The 16811-nt window shown below is 43.2% G+C and overlaps 1 protein-coding gene across 4 annotated transcripts in view; it reads left to right on the forward strand.

Moving 5' to 3' along the window:
- Positions 1-15900, forward strand: part of LOC118395198 (glypican-5-like) — a 291682-nt gene extending 275782 nt beyond the window's left edge. For 3 of the 4 annotated variants that reach the window (XM_052463594.1, XM_052463595.1, XM_052463596.1), the window contains one exon: positions 15664-15900. In XM_052463594.1, the coding sequence (XP_052319554.1) occupies positions 15664-15842 (179 nt within the window). In that variant the 3' untranslated portion in view covers positions 15843-15900. The remainder of the gene's footprint in view (positions 1-15663) is intronic. The other variant, XM_052463598.1, reaches the window with a different exon arrangement.
- The last annotated feature ends 911 nt before the right edge of the window (positions 15901-16811 follow it).

Below are 16811 nucleotides of genomic sequence, written 5' to 3' on the forward strand. Positions count from 1 at the left end.
TGTCATCTTGTAGGACTGGAACTACAGTACTGTCATCCTCTAGGACTGTAACTACAGTACTGTCATCCTCTAGGACTGAAACTACAGTACTGTCATCTTGTAGGACTGGAACTACAGTACTGTCATCCTCTAGGACTGGAACTACTGTACTGTCATCTTCTAGGACTGGAAATACAGTACAGTACTGTCATCCTCTAGGACTGGAACTACAGTACAGTCATCTTCTAGGACTGGAACTACAGTACTGTCATCCTCTAGGACTGGAACTACAGTACTGTCATCTTCTAGGACTGGAACTGCAGTACTGTCATCTTGTAGGACTGGAACTACAGTACTGTCATCTTCTAGGACTGGAACTACAGTACTGTCATCCTCTAGGACTGGAACTACAGTACTGTCATCCTCTAGGACTGGAATTATAGTACTGTCATCTTGTAGGACTGGAACTACAGTACTGTCATCCTCTAGGACTGTAACTACAGTACTGTCATCCTCTAGGACTGGAACTACAGTACTGGCGTCTTCTGGGACTGGAACTACAGTACAGTACTGTCATCCTCTAGGACTGGAACTACAGTACTGTCATCCTCTAGGACTGGAACTACAGTACTGTCATCCTCTAGGACTGGAACTACAGTACAGTACTGTCATCCTCTAGGACTGGAACTACAGTACTGTCATCCTCTAGGACTGGAACTACAGTACTGTCATCCTCTAGGACTGGAACTACAGTACAGTCATCTTCTAGGACTGGAACTACAGTACTGTCATCTTCTAGGACTGGAACTGCAGTACCGTCATCTTCTAGGACTGGAACTACAGTACTGTCATCTTCTAGGACTGGAACTGCAGTACTGTCATCCTCTAGGACTGGAACTACAGTACAGTCATCTTCTAGGACTGGAACTACAGTACTGTCATCTTGTAGGACTGTAACTACAGTACAGTCATCTTGTAGGACTGGACCTACAGTACAGTACTGTCATCCTCTAGGACTGGAACTACAGTACTGTCATCCTCTAGGACTGGAGCTACAGTACTGTCATATTGTAGGACTGTAACTACAGTACTGTCATCCTCTAGGACTGGAACTACAGTACTGGCGTCTTCTGGGACTGGAACTACAGTACAGTACTGTCATCCTCTAGGACTGGAACTACAGTACTGTCATCCTCTAGGACTGGAACTACAGTACTGTCATCCTCTAGGACTGGAACTACAGTACAGTACTGTCATCCTCTAGGCCTGGAACTACAGTACTGTCATCCTCTAGGACTGGAACTCCAGTACTGTCATCCTCTAGGACTGGAACTACAGTACTGTCATCTTGTAGGACTGGAACTACAGTACTGTCATCCTCTAGGACTGGAACTACAGTACTGTCATCTTCTAGGACTGGAACTACAGTACAGTACTGTCATCCTCTAGGACTGGAACTACAGTGCTGTCATCTTGTAGGACTGGAACTACAGTACTGTCATCCTCTAGGACTGGAACTACAGTACAGTACTGTCATCCTCTAGGACTGGAACTACAGTACAGTACTGTCATCTTGTAGGACTGGAACTACAGTACTGTCATCCTCTAGGACTGGAACTACAGTACAGTACTGTCATCCTCTAGGACTGGAACTACAGTACTGTCATCTTGTAGGACTGGAACTACAGTACTGTCATCTTCTAGGACTGGAACTACAGTACTGTCATCTTCTAGGACTGTAATTACAGTACAGTCATCTTCTAGGACTGGAACTACAGTACTGGCGTCTTCACGGACTGGAACTACAGTACTGTCATCTTGTAGGACTGTAACTACAGCACTGTCATCCTCTAGGACTGGAACTACAGTACTGTCATCCTCTAGGACTGGAACTACAGTACTGTCATCTTCTAGGACTGGAACTACAGTACTGGCGTCTTCACGGACTGGAACTACAGTACTGTCATCTTGTAGGACTGTAACTACAGCACTGTCATCCTCTAGGACTGGAACTACAGTACTGTCATCCTCTAGGACTGGAACTACAGTACTGTCATCCTCTAGGACTGGAAATAGCTAGCTATCTGTTCACCCAGGTTCAGGGCCTCTTAGAGTAAGTAGTAGGAGTGCTGATCCAGGATCCCTGTCCATGCAATCATATTAATTTTGATCTATTAAGCGAAACTGATCCTAGATCAGCACTCCTACTCTGAGACACTTTATGAATAGGGGACCAGAAGAGCTTCTGAGCTTCTATGTTTTTGGAATGTGCTTTAATGTGAATTCCTCTTGGATACCCTACCATGTCATTCATGGATGCCATTCCCATTCAATGGAGTTTGGCCCTGTAGTGTCCTTGAGTACTGATTCAGATTATTCACATGTGGAGGACTCAAGTGGGGGAGAAGAGAAGCATCCTTCCTGTCCATTAAGCGAAGATGTGGCCTTGGTTAGAAATGTGACCTTGAACAAAAGGCTTTAAATACCGGAGGAAGCTGGTGAAAGGAGCTGTAGGAGGATTACAATGAGCCCGCCCTCGTATAGCTACTCCCACCAGCCTCCTCTGTTAGATACTCTGAGTTTACACAAGCAGCCCAATTATATTTGTTTTTACTAATTGGCCATTTGCCAATATTTTGATAGGCATGTATTCAATGTATCTGTTCCTATTGGTAGGTGTTGGTAGGTGTTTTGTCACCTGTCAGGAGTAGTGGCGGTGTGTGTGTGTGTGTGTGTGTGTGTGTGTGTGTGTGTGTGTGTGTGTGTGTGTGTGTGTGTGTGTGTGTGTGTGTGTGTGTGTGTGTGTGTGTGTGTGTGTGTGTGTGTGTGTGTGTGTGTGTGTGTGTGTGTGTGTGTGTGTGTGTGTGTGTGTGTGTGTGTGTGCGCTCACAAGTTTGTCAGTGCATATAAGTTGGTTTGGACCAGAACAGTAAGTGTTTGATGCCTCTAGCCTTGAGGCCCTGAGACACCTGCTGACAAACTAGCATTGTACCCTCTCCTCTACGCCTGGTGCCAAATGAACACTGCCTCCACACACATACACACACACAGTCCTTCCAGCCCCATCACCCCTGACATTGAGCTCTGTGCGACTGTCCTGGGAGGATGACAGATCTCCTGGGACTACCACACCATCTCTGGACAGATGACACCACAGCCTCTCTTTCTCTTTTCCCCCCAATAGCATGTATACCTAGAATGACGCTGTATATCCCTTCACAGCGTTCTAAGGATTCTAATCTGTTAACGTAGCACAAAAGCGCTGTTAACCATCTGCTTCCAACAGATATGTTTACTTGTATTGTCATGCATTGATGTTATAATGTTGATATTATGACGGTAATGCATTGATATTATATTATGGCCTTGCATTTTAAAGATGATTAAAATAGAAAACGCATGCTTTTTTGTTTTGTATTATCTTTTACCAGATCTAATGTGTTATATTCTCCTACATTAAGTTCACATTTCCACATACTTCAAAGTCCTGAGCTACAGGCAGTTAGATTATGTCATTTTAAGAGAAAATTGAAAAAAAAGGGTTTGATCGCAACACTTTTAACTTCTTATGGCTGGGGGCAGTATTGAGTAGCTTGGATTAATAAGGTGCCCAGTTGCTAATATATGCATATTATTAGTATATTTCGATAGAAAACACTCTGAAGTTTCTAAAACTGTTTGAATGATGTCTGTGAATATAACAGAACTCATATGGCAGGCAAAAAAACGGAGAAAAAATCTTTCACGTCATTGCCTAACGAATATACAGTCTATGGGGTCATATTGCACTTCCTAGGGCTTTCACTAGATGTCAACAGTCTTTAGAACCTTGTTTAATGCTTCTACTGTGAAGGAGCGGGGAATGGGAGCTGAATGAGTCAGAGGTCTGCCAGAGGGGCATGAGCTGATCATGCGCGCTCATGTAAGAGTTAGCTTGCGTTCCATTGCATTTCTACAGACAAAGGAATTCTCTGGTTGGAACATTATTGAAGATTTATGAAAAAACATCCTAAAGATTGATTCTCTACTTCGTTTGACATGTTTCTACGAACTGTAATATGACTTTTCTTCTGAACTTTCGCCTGGATTTGCCCGCGCGTCGTGAGTTTGGATCGTGTAAACAAACGCTCAAAAAAAAGGAGGTATTTGGACAAATTATGGACTTTATCGAACAAATCAAACATTTATTGTAGAACTGGGATTCCTGGGAAGATCATCAAAGGTAAGTGAATATTTATAATGCTATTTCTGATTTTGTTGACTCCACAACATGGCGGATATCTGTATGGCTTGTTTTGTTGTCTGAGCGCTAATACTCAGATTATTGCATGCTGTGCTTTTTCAGTAAAGCTTTTCCGAAATCTGACACAGCAGTTGCATAAAGGAGAAGTTTATCTAAAGTTCCATGCATAACAGTTGTATCTTTTATCAATGTTTATTATGACTATTTCTGTAAATTCATGTGGCTCTCTGCAAAATAACCAGATGTTTTGGAAGCAAAACATTACAGAATGTAACGCGCCAATGTAAACTGAGAGTTTTGGATACAAATATGAACTTTATCGAACAAAACATACATGTATTGTGTTACATGAAGTCCTATGAGTGTCACCTGATGAAGATCATCAAAGGTTAGTGATTAATTTTATCTCTATTTCTGCTTTTTGTAACTCCTCTCTTTGGCTGGAAAAATGGCTGTGTTTTTCTGTGACTGGGTGCAGACCTAACATAATCATATGGTGTGCTTTCGTCGTAAATCCTTTTTGAAATCGGACACTGTGGTGGGATTAACAACAAGTTTATCTTTAAAATGGTGTAAAATACTTCTATGTTTGAGGAATTTTAATTATGAGATTTCTGTTGTTTTGAATTTGGCGCCCTGCTCTTTTTCACTGGCTGTTGTCAAATCGATCCTGTTAATGGGATTTCAGCTGTAAGAAGTTATTAAGCTGATGTATAACACTTGTATCTTTTATCTATGTTTATTATGAGAATTTCTGTGTTTTTGAGTTTCACACTTTTTGAGTTTCATAATTTCACTGGATGTTTACTGAAACAGTTGATTGCTGAACATAACGCACAAACAAAACTGAGGTTTTTGGATATTAAGAGGGACTTTATCGAACAAAACAAACATTTATCGGGTAATTGTGAATCCGATTAGGAATTTAGGGAATGCTGTATATGACCAAGGAGGCCTGTAAAAGGTTCCTGAGTAGAGCCTCAAAAGACGAAAAACATTTTTTTTCATAAATTTACAATTGCTATCAAATAAACGTGTAACACCTCTGCATTTGCAGGATGCGCAGGTGATATGGTCACTAATGTAACCAGGAGGAGAGGCCTCATTTAACTCTAGAAATTCATCAGGCTTAATTAAGCCATGTTGCACTCAGGACAATCACATCAAGTTTATGATCAGTGTTTAGTTCATTGAGTATGACAGCCTTGGCAGTGAGGGTTCTAATATTAAGTATTGCTATTCTGAGTTGTGAGGCATTATCACAGTCTCTTTTAAAAATGACATGGATGGAGGTCGTCTTTGTTCCAGTGAGATTGCTAAGGCGAACACCGCCATTTTTAGATTTTCCCGACCTAGATCAAGACACAGACACGGTCTCAATGGGGAAAACTAAGCTGACTACACTGACTGTGCTATTGGCAGACTCCACTAAGCTGGCAAGCTGGCGAACAGCCTGTTGCCTGGCCTGCACCATATCTCATTGTGGAGCTAGAGGAGTTAGATCCCTGTCTATGTTGATAGATAAGATAAGCGCACCCCTCCAGCTAGGATGCAGTCCGTCACTCCTCAGTAGGCCAGGCTTGGTCCTGTTTGCGTGTGAGTCCCAGAAAGAGGGCCAATTATCTACAAATTCAATATTTTGGGAGGGGCAGAAAACACTTTTCAACCAGCGATTGAGTTGAGACTGCTGTAGTGCTCATCACTCCCCCTAACTGGGAGGGGGCCAGAGACAATTACTCGATGCCGACACATCTTTCTGGCTAATTTACACGCTGGAGCTATGTTGCGCTTGGTGACCTCTGACTGTTTCATCCTAACATCGTTGGTGCCGACATGGATAACAATATCCCTATTCTCTCTACACTCGCCAGTTTTAGCCTCAGCCAGCACCATCTTCAGATTAGCCTTTACGTCAGTAGCCCTGCTCCCTGGTAAACAGTGTATGATCGCTGGATGATTATTTTGTAAAGTCTAATATTGCGGGTAATGGAGTCGACAATGACCAGGGTTTTCAATTTGTCAGAGCTAATGGTGGGACTCTTCAGCGGCTCAGACCCTGTAACGGGTGGAGGAGAGACCCAAGAAGACTCCACCTCTGGCTCCAACTCGTTGGTTAGTAGGGAAAACCGGTTGAAGGTTTCTGTTGGCTGAATGATACCGGTTGAGCATGCCAGCAGCATTTCTTTCCAGAAGCCTTGAGAAAATTGTCCGGCTGCGGGGACCGTGCGAGGGATTACTAGCACTATCTATACTTACTGGTGGCAGAGACACTGAATCATTCTTTCCTACACTTAAATTGCCCTTTGCCTAACGATTGCGTCTAAAGTTAGGCTTGCAACTCGGCTATCCTCACCATAAGGCGATCGTTCTCCTTTATGTTATAAGTACAGCGACTGCAATTAGAGGGCATAATGTTAATGTTACTACTTACCTTTTTTGGTTGTTGGAGGTCCCATAGAACCATGTCCAGATATAGTGTCTGGGGTGAAAAAGTTGAATGACACGTTGATTTGGGGCGGCAGGGTAGCCTAGTGGTTAGAGCATTGGACTAGTAGTTGATAGTTCAAATCCCCGAGCTGACAAGGTACAAATCTGTCGTTCTGCCACTGTTCCTAGGCATTAGTTCTTAACTGACTTGCCTACTAAAATAAAGGTAAAAAATGAATTAATAAATAATTAAACAGTTATTTAAAGTCAAAAGCACAAAGTCTGGCATGTTGCAAAAATCAGCTCAGCAGCACGGAGACAACATGGAATTGAAGTTCATCACACTCAGTTTTACATGTGAACCATATCAGGTTTGCGCAGTCACACTGATGTAGCCTCTGAAGTACAGTAGCACACAGATGCAATGCTCATTTCCTTTCACTGTTCCTTTAGATTTTGGGTGGTTGTCATGGTAGCCGCAGCAGGTCATGTGCATAAAAAACACTTCAGAGGAAAAAAATGTAATCTGAGTGTCCAGACAGAGGTTGCATATGGGGGATCAGGTTTGTATCAGGATTCAGATTCACATAGAGGTGGTATTCCATGTTTTTTTGCTGTTGAATGTTTTTGGGGAAAGCTCATATAGGTATCAGACATGAAAATAATTGGCAAAAGATCTGAATTGGACTGCCTGAGTAAACATTGCCTAATAATGTCTCAGTCCTCTGCGTTTACACAGGCAGTCCAATTCTGATATTTTTTTCACAAATTGGTCTTTTGACCAATCAGATCTGCTCTGAAAAAGATATGATGTGAAAAGATATGTGATTGGTCAAAATACCAATTAGTGGAAAAAGATCAGAATTGAGCTGCCTGTGTAAACACAGCCATAATGGTATCAGTTGGGGTGGTTGTTGTTTGTGGCTCACTAGTGATGATGCATTTATTCAGCCCCCTGCTGAAACGCCAGATTGAATCTTAGCAAGGAGTCCTGGTCTCCACTCCTTCTCTGAAACCACCCGTCTCTCCCGCTATCTCTCTCTTTCTCCCTCTCTCCATCCTCATTAGAAGGATTTTAGAGCGAGACCGATGAGCCAGCTGAGTCCTGCCCTATCTGTTAGCCTCTTAAGATAACCATTATCATCTCTCTCTCTCTCTCCCTCTTCCAATTACATTTAATTTAAAATGCTTTATTGGCATAACAAAGATACTTGTGTTGCCAAAGCAATCATTTCACACGCTATGTGGGGGCGGCAGGGTAGCCTGGTGGTTAGAGCGGTGGACTAGCAACCGGAAGGTTGCAAGTTCAAGCCCCTGAGCTGACAAGGTACAAGTCTGTTGTTCTGCCCCTGAACAGGCAGTTAACCCACTGTTCCTAGGCCGTCATTGAAAATAAGAATTTGTTCTTAACTGACTTGCCTGGTAAAATAAAAATATGTGTGTTGCCAAAGCATCAAGGTTATTCAATATAAAATACATTTCAGCCTTGGTTTTTTCTCTTTTTTTAAAAACATTTTAGTCATTTATCAAGACACTCTTATTCAGAGCGATTTAGTGAGTGGATACATTTTTTAATTTTTACATACTGGTCCCCTGTGGGAATTGAACCAACAACCCTGTTGTTGCAAGCATCACGCTCTACCAACTGAGCCACACACTACCTCTAACTATCTTGACTTCCTATCTCTCTTTCTCCCTCTCTCCATAGCATTAATATCGTCTGTATTGTTTTCACTGAGCTTTCACCTGACATGTTCATCCCTGAAGTTACAATAACTCATAACACATTCATGATTACCTCTTATACCTCAAAGTTTTTATAGTTTACTTTTCTCCTTTTGATATTAATGTGTTGTATCTCTCATATTCTACACATGTTCTCCTGAAGCGACGTTTGGCAACTCAAATCAAACATCCATTACTTCAAGAGGAATTCACAATTTCCTCCCTCAGCCTTTCTTAGACAGAAGCCCCCTAAGAGGCTTTAGTTGTGGAGCTCAGCTGAAGGAGAGAATTAACAGGAAATAGAGAAAGAAGGAGAGAGGTAGAAGTGGAGAAAGAGAGACAAGGGTGACTGAATGAAAGAGAGGAAGAGGGAAAAGAAGAGAGGGAGCAAAAGAGGAACGGAGAAAGAGAGAGGAAGTGAAGGTCTGTCTGTTTTCAGCACCAGACCAGACTTTAACCTTTCGACTGCTTCTTTGTGCACTGGGGTTCATGGCTATGCCCTCACTTGTATGACTTGACTGGGAAGGCAATGTGCTTGTGTGTGTGTGTGTGTGTGTGTGTGTGTGTGTGTGTGTGTGTGTGTGTGTGTGTGTGTGTGTGTGTGTGTGTGTGTGTGTGTGTGTGTGTGTGTGTGTGTGTGTGTGTGTGTGTGTGTGTCTGTGTGTGTGTGTGTGTGTGTGTGTGTGTGTGTGTGTGTGTGCGTGCATGTGTGTTTGTTTGAATTGTACATATGTGTGTGTGTACGCGCGTGTGTGTGCAATCACGTTTGCACATGAGTGTGCAAACTAGCAATGCTCTGCAGGTATAAATCTGCCCTTTCAGTGACCTGAGCATGTTTCATATAGAGGGATGAAATGATGAATGCTCTGAAAGAGAAAAAGGAAAGGGAGAGGAGGAGAGAAACAGTTATTTCCACTGTGAGAGTAATGGGTATATTGAGGGGTCTCTCACCTCTGATGGGAAAGATGGGAAAAGTTTGCACACAGAATACACAGTAGTACAGCTAACTCTATTCCTCTGGTTGGATGTTGCATACACACACGTATGCACACACACAAAAATACACACACTAAATGTGTATGCTAAACCATAACCTTGTACCTCAAATTGATTTCCCAGTGGAATGTGGTTACTCGCTGGTGGACTTACCATTAGGCAGAAGAGGCAATTGCCTTAGGCCTTACATCATCAAGGGGCCTCATGAGCTGGACATAAAAAAATATATCAAAAAAATGTCTGCTTGAGTGAATAGGTCATTTCCAAGTATGGGTAATTCCACAGTACAAAAAGCACTCAAAAACAGTCCAACATTTTCTCAAAAGGAAGTATATCTGTTTTTCCATGTAGTGAATCTGTTATTCAATGCATTTCTATGGGCTAATGCCAAATTCAATGTTTCATCAAATACATTTTGTATGTTTTTTGTAATACCTACAGGGGTCCTAAAACAAATAGCTAAATGATCCTTGAAATGACCAGCTTTAAAAAAAAATCCATATGTTATCTTAGTAGAAACACATCCCGGGCTCTTAGACTCTAGGGGAAGACACGGGTGCTTTGATTATTCTGACATCATCTTTGAGGCAGAGGACATGTATGTGTAGCCAATGTATCTGATGCTGTCTGGCCAAATAGATTATGGCATGTCATACTCTTTTTGGCCAGACAGCATCAGATACATGGGCTACATACAGTAAGAAAGAGTGGCTCTGTTTCGCACGCTTGTATGCTTTCTCTGTTGATAACCTACTTTTTGAAGTGATTTGTTTGACAATCAGATTAAAACCACATGACTCCTTGTGTTCATGGGACAATAACTAATTTTTCAACAGGAAAATGACCCAACACGCCTCCAGGCTGTGTAATGGCTATTTGACCAAGAAGGAGAGTGATGGAGTGCTGCATCAGATGACCTGGCCTCCACAATCACCGGACCTCAACCCAATTGAGATGGTTTGGGATGAGTTGGGCCGCATAGTGAAGGAAAAGTAGCCAACAAGTGCTCAGCATATGTGGGAACTCCTACAAGACTGTTGAAAAGCATTCCATGCGAAGCTGTTTGAGAGAAGGCAAAGAGTGCAAAGGGTAGCTACTACCTAAAATATATTTTGATTTGTTTAGCAATTTTTGGTTACTACATGATTCCATGTGTGTTATTTCATAGTTTTGATGTCTTCACTATTATTCTACAATGCAGAAAATCGTCAAGATGAAGAAAAACCCTTGAATGAGTAGGTGTGTCCAAACTTGATTGTTGATTGTTACTGTACACACACACATGCACACAAATAGGATCAATGTGTAGACTACGTCATCAATACAAGATGATGAGAGAGAGAACGATAGAGGACAGAGAGGGGTAGAGAGAAAGAGAGAGCGTGTTGAGAGAGGAGAAGCGGAAGGAAAATGAGAAAAAAGAAAGATGGAATATTGTGAAAAACATTCCTTTGTCTTTGTAGTTATCTTTATGTGTAGTGCCTTATGATGCTCAGGCCCATGGCTGATATTGAAGTGTCTTCTCTTTCAGCCTCCTAACCAGATACATCCCATTTATTCTAGTAGAAACAACGGCAGCAGTCTGATTGGGGATAAGTGATGGCTTTGTCGATCTTTGTCAATTGTGTTCAAAGGGAACAATAACCATTGGCACTTTAGCTTAATTTCCCTCCTCTCTCCAACCCTCAGCTTCTGTGACAAACATGCAGATGCTAATGTTTAAATACCCCACAGATGCTAAGGTTTAAACAACCCACAGATGCTAAATAACCTACTGATACTAAGGATTTCAAATCGAATCACATTTTATTTGTCACATGCCTTGTAAACAAATGCTTACTTATGGGCCCTTCCCAACGATGCAGAGAGAAATAAAAATAGAGCAATAATAGAAAAGTGAAACACGTACTAATAAAAGTAATAATAAACACACAATGAGTGACGATAACTTGGCTGTGTACCAGTACTGAGATGATATGCAGGGGTATGAGGTCATTGAGGCAGACATGTAGATTTAATTAGGAATAAAGTGACTGACAATAAATAATATAATAATAATATATGCCATTTAGCTGACGCTTTTATCCAAAGCGACTTACAGTCATGTGTGCATACATTCTACGTATGGGTGGTCCCGGGAATCGAACCCACTACCCTGGCGTTACAAGCGCCATGCTCTACCAACTGAGCCACAGAAGGACCATAAACAGTAGCAGCAGAGGTATGTGACGAGACAAACAAGTTAGTGCAAAAAGGTTCAATGCAGATAGCCCGGGTAGCTATTTGGTTAACTATTTAACAGTCTTTTGGCTTTGGCAGAGAAGATGTTCAGGTACCAGTTGGTTCCAGACTTGGTGCATCAGTACCGTTGCCGTGCGGTAGCAGAGAGAACAGTCTATGACTTGGGTGGTTGGAGTCTGACAATTTTTAGGGCGGGAGTCTTTGAACATTTTTAGGGCCTTCCTCTGTCACTGCTTGGTCCCAGTGATGTACTGGGCTGTACACTCTACCCTCTGTAAAGCCTTGCGATCGGATGCCAAGCAGTTGCCATACCAAGTGCTGATGCAGCCAGTCAAGATGCTCTTAATAGTTCAGCTGTAGAACTTTTTAAGGGTCTGAGGGCTCATGCCAAATCTTTTCAGCCTCCTGAGGGGGAAGAGGAATTGTTGTGCCCTCTTCACGATTGTGTTTGTGTGAGTGGGCCGTGATAGATCCTTAGAGATAAGGACACAGAGAAACTTGAAGCTCTCGACCCGCTTCACTACAGCTCTGTCAATGTGAATGGGGGCTTGCTTGGCCCTCCGTTTCCTGTAGTTCACAATCAGCTCCTTTGTCTTGCTGACGTTGAGGGATAGGTTGTTGTTCTGGCACCATTCTGACAGGACTCTGACCTCCTCCCTATAGGCTGTCTAATCGTCATCGGTGTTCAGGCCTTCCACCATTGTGTTTTCGGCAAACTTAATGATCGTGGAGTTGTGTGCGGCCACGCGGTTGTGGGTGAACAAGAAGTACAGGAGGGGATTAGGCACGCACCCCTGAGGGGTCCACGTGCTGAGGGTCAGTGTGGCGGATGTATTGTTGCCTATCCTCACCACCTGGGGCAGCCTGTCAGGAAGTCCAGAATCCAGTTGCAGAAGGAGGGTCCCAGGGTTGTTAGCTTAGTGATGAGCTTGGATGGCACTATGGTGTTGAATGCTGAGCTGTACTCAATAAAAAGCATTTGCACATAGGTGTTCCTCTTGTCTAGGTGTTAAAAGGGCAGTGTGGAGTGCTTTAGAGATTGCGTCGTCTGTGGATCTGTTGGGGCGGTATGCGAATTGGAGTAGGTCCAGGGTGTGTGGGATGATGGTGTTGATGTGAGAGATGACCATCCTTTCAAAGCATTTCATGGATAAAGATGTGAGTGCTATGGGGCGATAGTTATTTAGACAGGCTACCTTGGCGTTCTTGGAACTATGATGGTCTGCTTGAAACATGTAGGCTGGGTCAGGGAGAGTTTGAAAATGTCAGTGAAGACACTTGTCAGCTGGTCAGTGCATGTTCTGAGTATGCATCCTGGTAATCCGTTTGACTGTACGGCCTTGTGAATGTTAACCTGTTTAAAATTCTTATTCACATCGGCGACAGAGAGCAAGATCACACAGTTGTCCAGAACAGCTGGTGCTATCATGCAGGGTTCTGTGTTGCTTACCTTGACGACAGCATGGCAGGTATTTAGCTCGTCTGGTAGGCTCATGTCACTGGGCATCTTATGGCTGGTTTTCCCTTTGTAATTCGTGATTGTTTGCGAGTGTCAGAGCTGGTGTAGTAGGATTCGATCTTAGTCCTGTATTGACGCTTTGCCTGTTCGATGGTTCATTGGAGGGCGTAGCGGGATTTCTTATAAGTGGCCGGATTAGTGTCAATGCGCTCAAACCACTTGATACTACCCATCCCGGGTCCGTGAGCGTAATCATCATCTGACACTAATTAGCATAACGCAACTGACATACATTTTAATAGAAAATATTCAGATTCATGAAATCACAAGTGAAATATGTTGAAACACAGCTTAGCCTTTTGTTAATCACCCTGTCATCTCAGATTTTGAAAATATGCTTTACAGACAAAGCAAGACAAGCATTTGTGTAAGTTTATCAATGCCAAGCAGTCTGCCTAGCTAGCCAGGCAACCTGGTCTGAAAATCAGAAAAGCAATCAAATTAAATAGTTTACCTTTGATGAGCTTCAGATGTTTTCACTCACGAGACTCCCAGTTAGATAGCAAATGTTCCTTTTTTCCAAAAATATAATTTTTGCTGCGAAATAGCTCCGAACGTTTTTCGACGGGAAATTGGGTCACGAAAACGGCGAAAAATATTCCAAATTAGCTCCATAATATCGACAGAAACATGGCAAACGTTGTTTATAATCAATCATCAAGGTGTTTTTCTAATATCTATTCGATAATATATCCACCGGGACAATTGGCTTTTCAGTAGGACCGAGAGGAAAAATGGCTACCTCTGTATTTTACGCAAGAGTCATTCTGAGAGCCATCAGGTGACCACTTACGCAATATAGTCACTTACGCTCATTCTTCAACATAAATGCGTAAAACTACGTCAAAATGCTGTAGACACCTTGGGGAATACGTAGAAAAAGGAATCTGGTTGATAGCCCCTTCACTGCTCAATAGGGAAGCATCGGAACGCAGAGCTTTCAAAACATGATTCACTTCCGGATTGGATTTTTCTCAGGCTTCCGCCTGCAATATCAGTTCTGTTATACTCACAGACAAAAATCTTACAGTTTTGGAAACTTTAGAGTGTTTTCTATCCTAAGCTGTCAATTATATGCATATTCTAGCATCTTGTCCTGACAAATTAGCCCGTTTACATTGGGAATGTTATTTTTCCAAAAATGAAAATACTGCCCCCTAGTTACAAGAAGTTTTAATAAAGCTGGTTAATGATGTGGTAAACTCCTCAATGCCATCTGATAAATCCCGGGAACATATTCCGGTCTGCGCTCGCGAAACAGTGCTGTAGCTTAGCAGCCACTTCATTGAACCACTTCTGCATTGAACGCACCATTAGTACTTCCTGTTTTCGCTTGTAAGGAGGAATTAGAAGGATAGAGTTATGGTCAGAATTTCAAAATGGAGAGCGAGGGAGAGCTTTGTATGTGATTCTGTGTGTGGAGTAAAGGTGATCTAGAGTTTTCTTGCCTTTAGTTGCACACGTGACATGCTGGTAGAAATGAGCAAAGACGGATTTCAGTTTTCCTGTATTAAATTCACCGGCCACTAGGAGCGCCACCTCTGGATGAGCATTTTCTTGTTTTCTTAAAGGCCTATACAGCTCGTTTAGTGCAGTTTTAGTGCCAGCATCAGTTTGTGGTGGTAAATATACAGCTACGAAAGGTCCCGTTGATAGGATATTCACAAACGAAGCTCGTCCAGTTCGTTCTCCACTGATTGTACGTTTGCCGTTAGAACGGAGGGTGCGGTACTCGCCGACGTAGTTTCGTCAGGGTTCCCGCACATCGATCTCTCATATCCCGCCTTTTTGTTTTCCGTCACTCGAGGATAGAAAGGAGCGATCAGGAGAGGGATGTAAAGACATGAGATGGAGACGGGGATAAAAGGAAAGGTGAGAGGTGAGAGACGTTGAGAATGGACAAACATTGAGAGGAAGAGGGGAAGTGTTACTTGAAAGGAAAATAAATGAAGTGAGGGATTAGGGCATTTGAGAGAGAACTCTTCATTCAGACAGCTTTGGCTCACAATGAGCTGATGTCAGCAGGAAAGTGGAACGTGTGTGTGTGTGTGTGTGTGTGTGTGTGTGTGTGTGTGTGTGTGTGTGTGTGTGTGTGTGTGTGTGTGTGTGTGTGTGTGTGTGTGTGTGTGTGTGTGTGTGAGACCAGGATGGACTCGGTGGCTGGTGCACGGTCTGCCCCCAAAAAAAAAAAAAAAATCAGGCTGATTTATCTGTGATTGGCAGTAATGACATTCTGAGGGCTGTCCATCATTAAGTGCTGGAGATTAGACAGCTAGTCACCCCTCAATCAGTGTGTGTGGTGGAGTTGGGGGGAGGGATGGGGTTATGTACAGTATGTTTGTATAGGTGTGTGTGGTTGCATAGAGGCCTACATTACATTTCAATTACTCATTACACTTCCATTCAACTAAGGTTAGGGAATGACAGCTGGTGATTGACAAAGTTAAAAACAACTGTGTATGTCTTACCTTGACTTATCTTGTCCTCTCTCTGTCCCTCTCTTCCTCTCCCTTTCCCTCCCTCTCTCCTCCAGTCACTGATGGTCGACCAGGGGGGTCCAACAATGATAAGGCTGTAGGCAGTAACCCAGGAGATCGTGCTCCCCCGGTGGTGAGGGTGAGAGGTGCAGGGTGCCCCCCTGCCCGCCTGTCTCTACCCATGGCCCTCACCTTGCTCCTGGCCACTCTGGCTCTACAGTGGCGCCTGCTCTGAAAACACAGCATAATGCCCCTACTGGCCTGGCCCCTCTACACACACAGTATAGACTAGCCTGTGGGGGGGGAGTGTGGATAAGGACATTTGTGGGGGCGGAAGGGATTGTGTTGCCCCATAGAGACGTGTGTGTGAACGAGCTCCTCACACACACACACACACACACACACACACACACACACACACACACACACACACACACACACACACACACACACACACACACACACACACACACACACACTCATACACAGGCAGATTGTTCTGGTCCTCTGCCTGCTGCTTCCTGTGTGTTTGCTGTGGACTGGAGTGTGGGTGTCCAGGCACTAGCCTCCCTCCACAGCTCTTTTGCTCTCTGCTTTAACAATGCACTCATATCTCTATCAGAAGACGCACTACCACGCAAGACTTCTGGGCCTCAATATACAACACACACTCATGCACATGCTTGCACACACAAACACTAACACAGGCAAGCATGCACACACACACACACACACACACACACACACACACACACACACACACACACACACACACACACACACACACACACACACACACACACACACACACACACACACACACACACACACACACACACACACACACACACACACACACACACAACTGTAACCTTTCTGCTGCTGGTTTCTATGTGGTCAGCTACAGAACTTGCCTCTGTAGACACTTTGCCTCTCTAGCCAATCCTGTCCTGGGTTTTAAAGTCATTGGGCAGAGTTCACTTAATTTTTAAACTCTCTGTTTATTTTAATACATTTAAGGAATGCGTGCTAGATTAATAAAACAACCACCTTTTACCAGGCCAGCATAGCTGATTGGATACGCTCTAATGATCATACAAGTGCCTTCAGAAAGTATTCACACCTCTACTTTTACACGTTTTGTTGTGTTACAGCCTGAATTTAAAGTTGATTAAATTGAGATGTTGTGTCACTGTCACACAAT

This window comes from Oncorhynchus keta, chromosome 15 (genome assembly GCF_023373465.1).
Source record: "Oncorhynchus keta strain PuntledgeMale-10-30-2019 chromosome 15, Oket_V2, whole genome shotgun sequence".
Taxonomy (NCBI): Eukaryota; Metazoa; Chordata; class Actinopteri; order Salmoniformes; family Salmonidae; genus Oncorhynchus; species Oncorhynchus keta.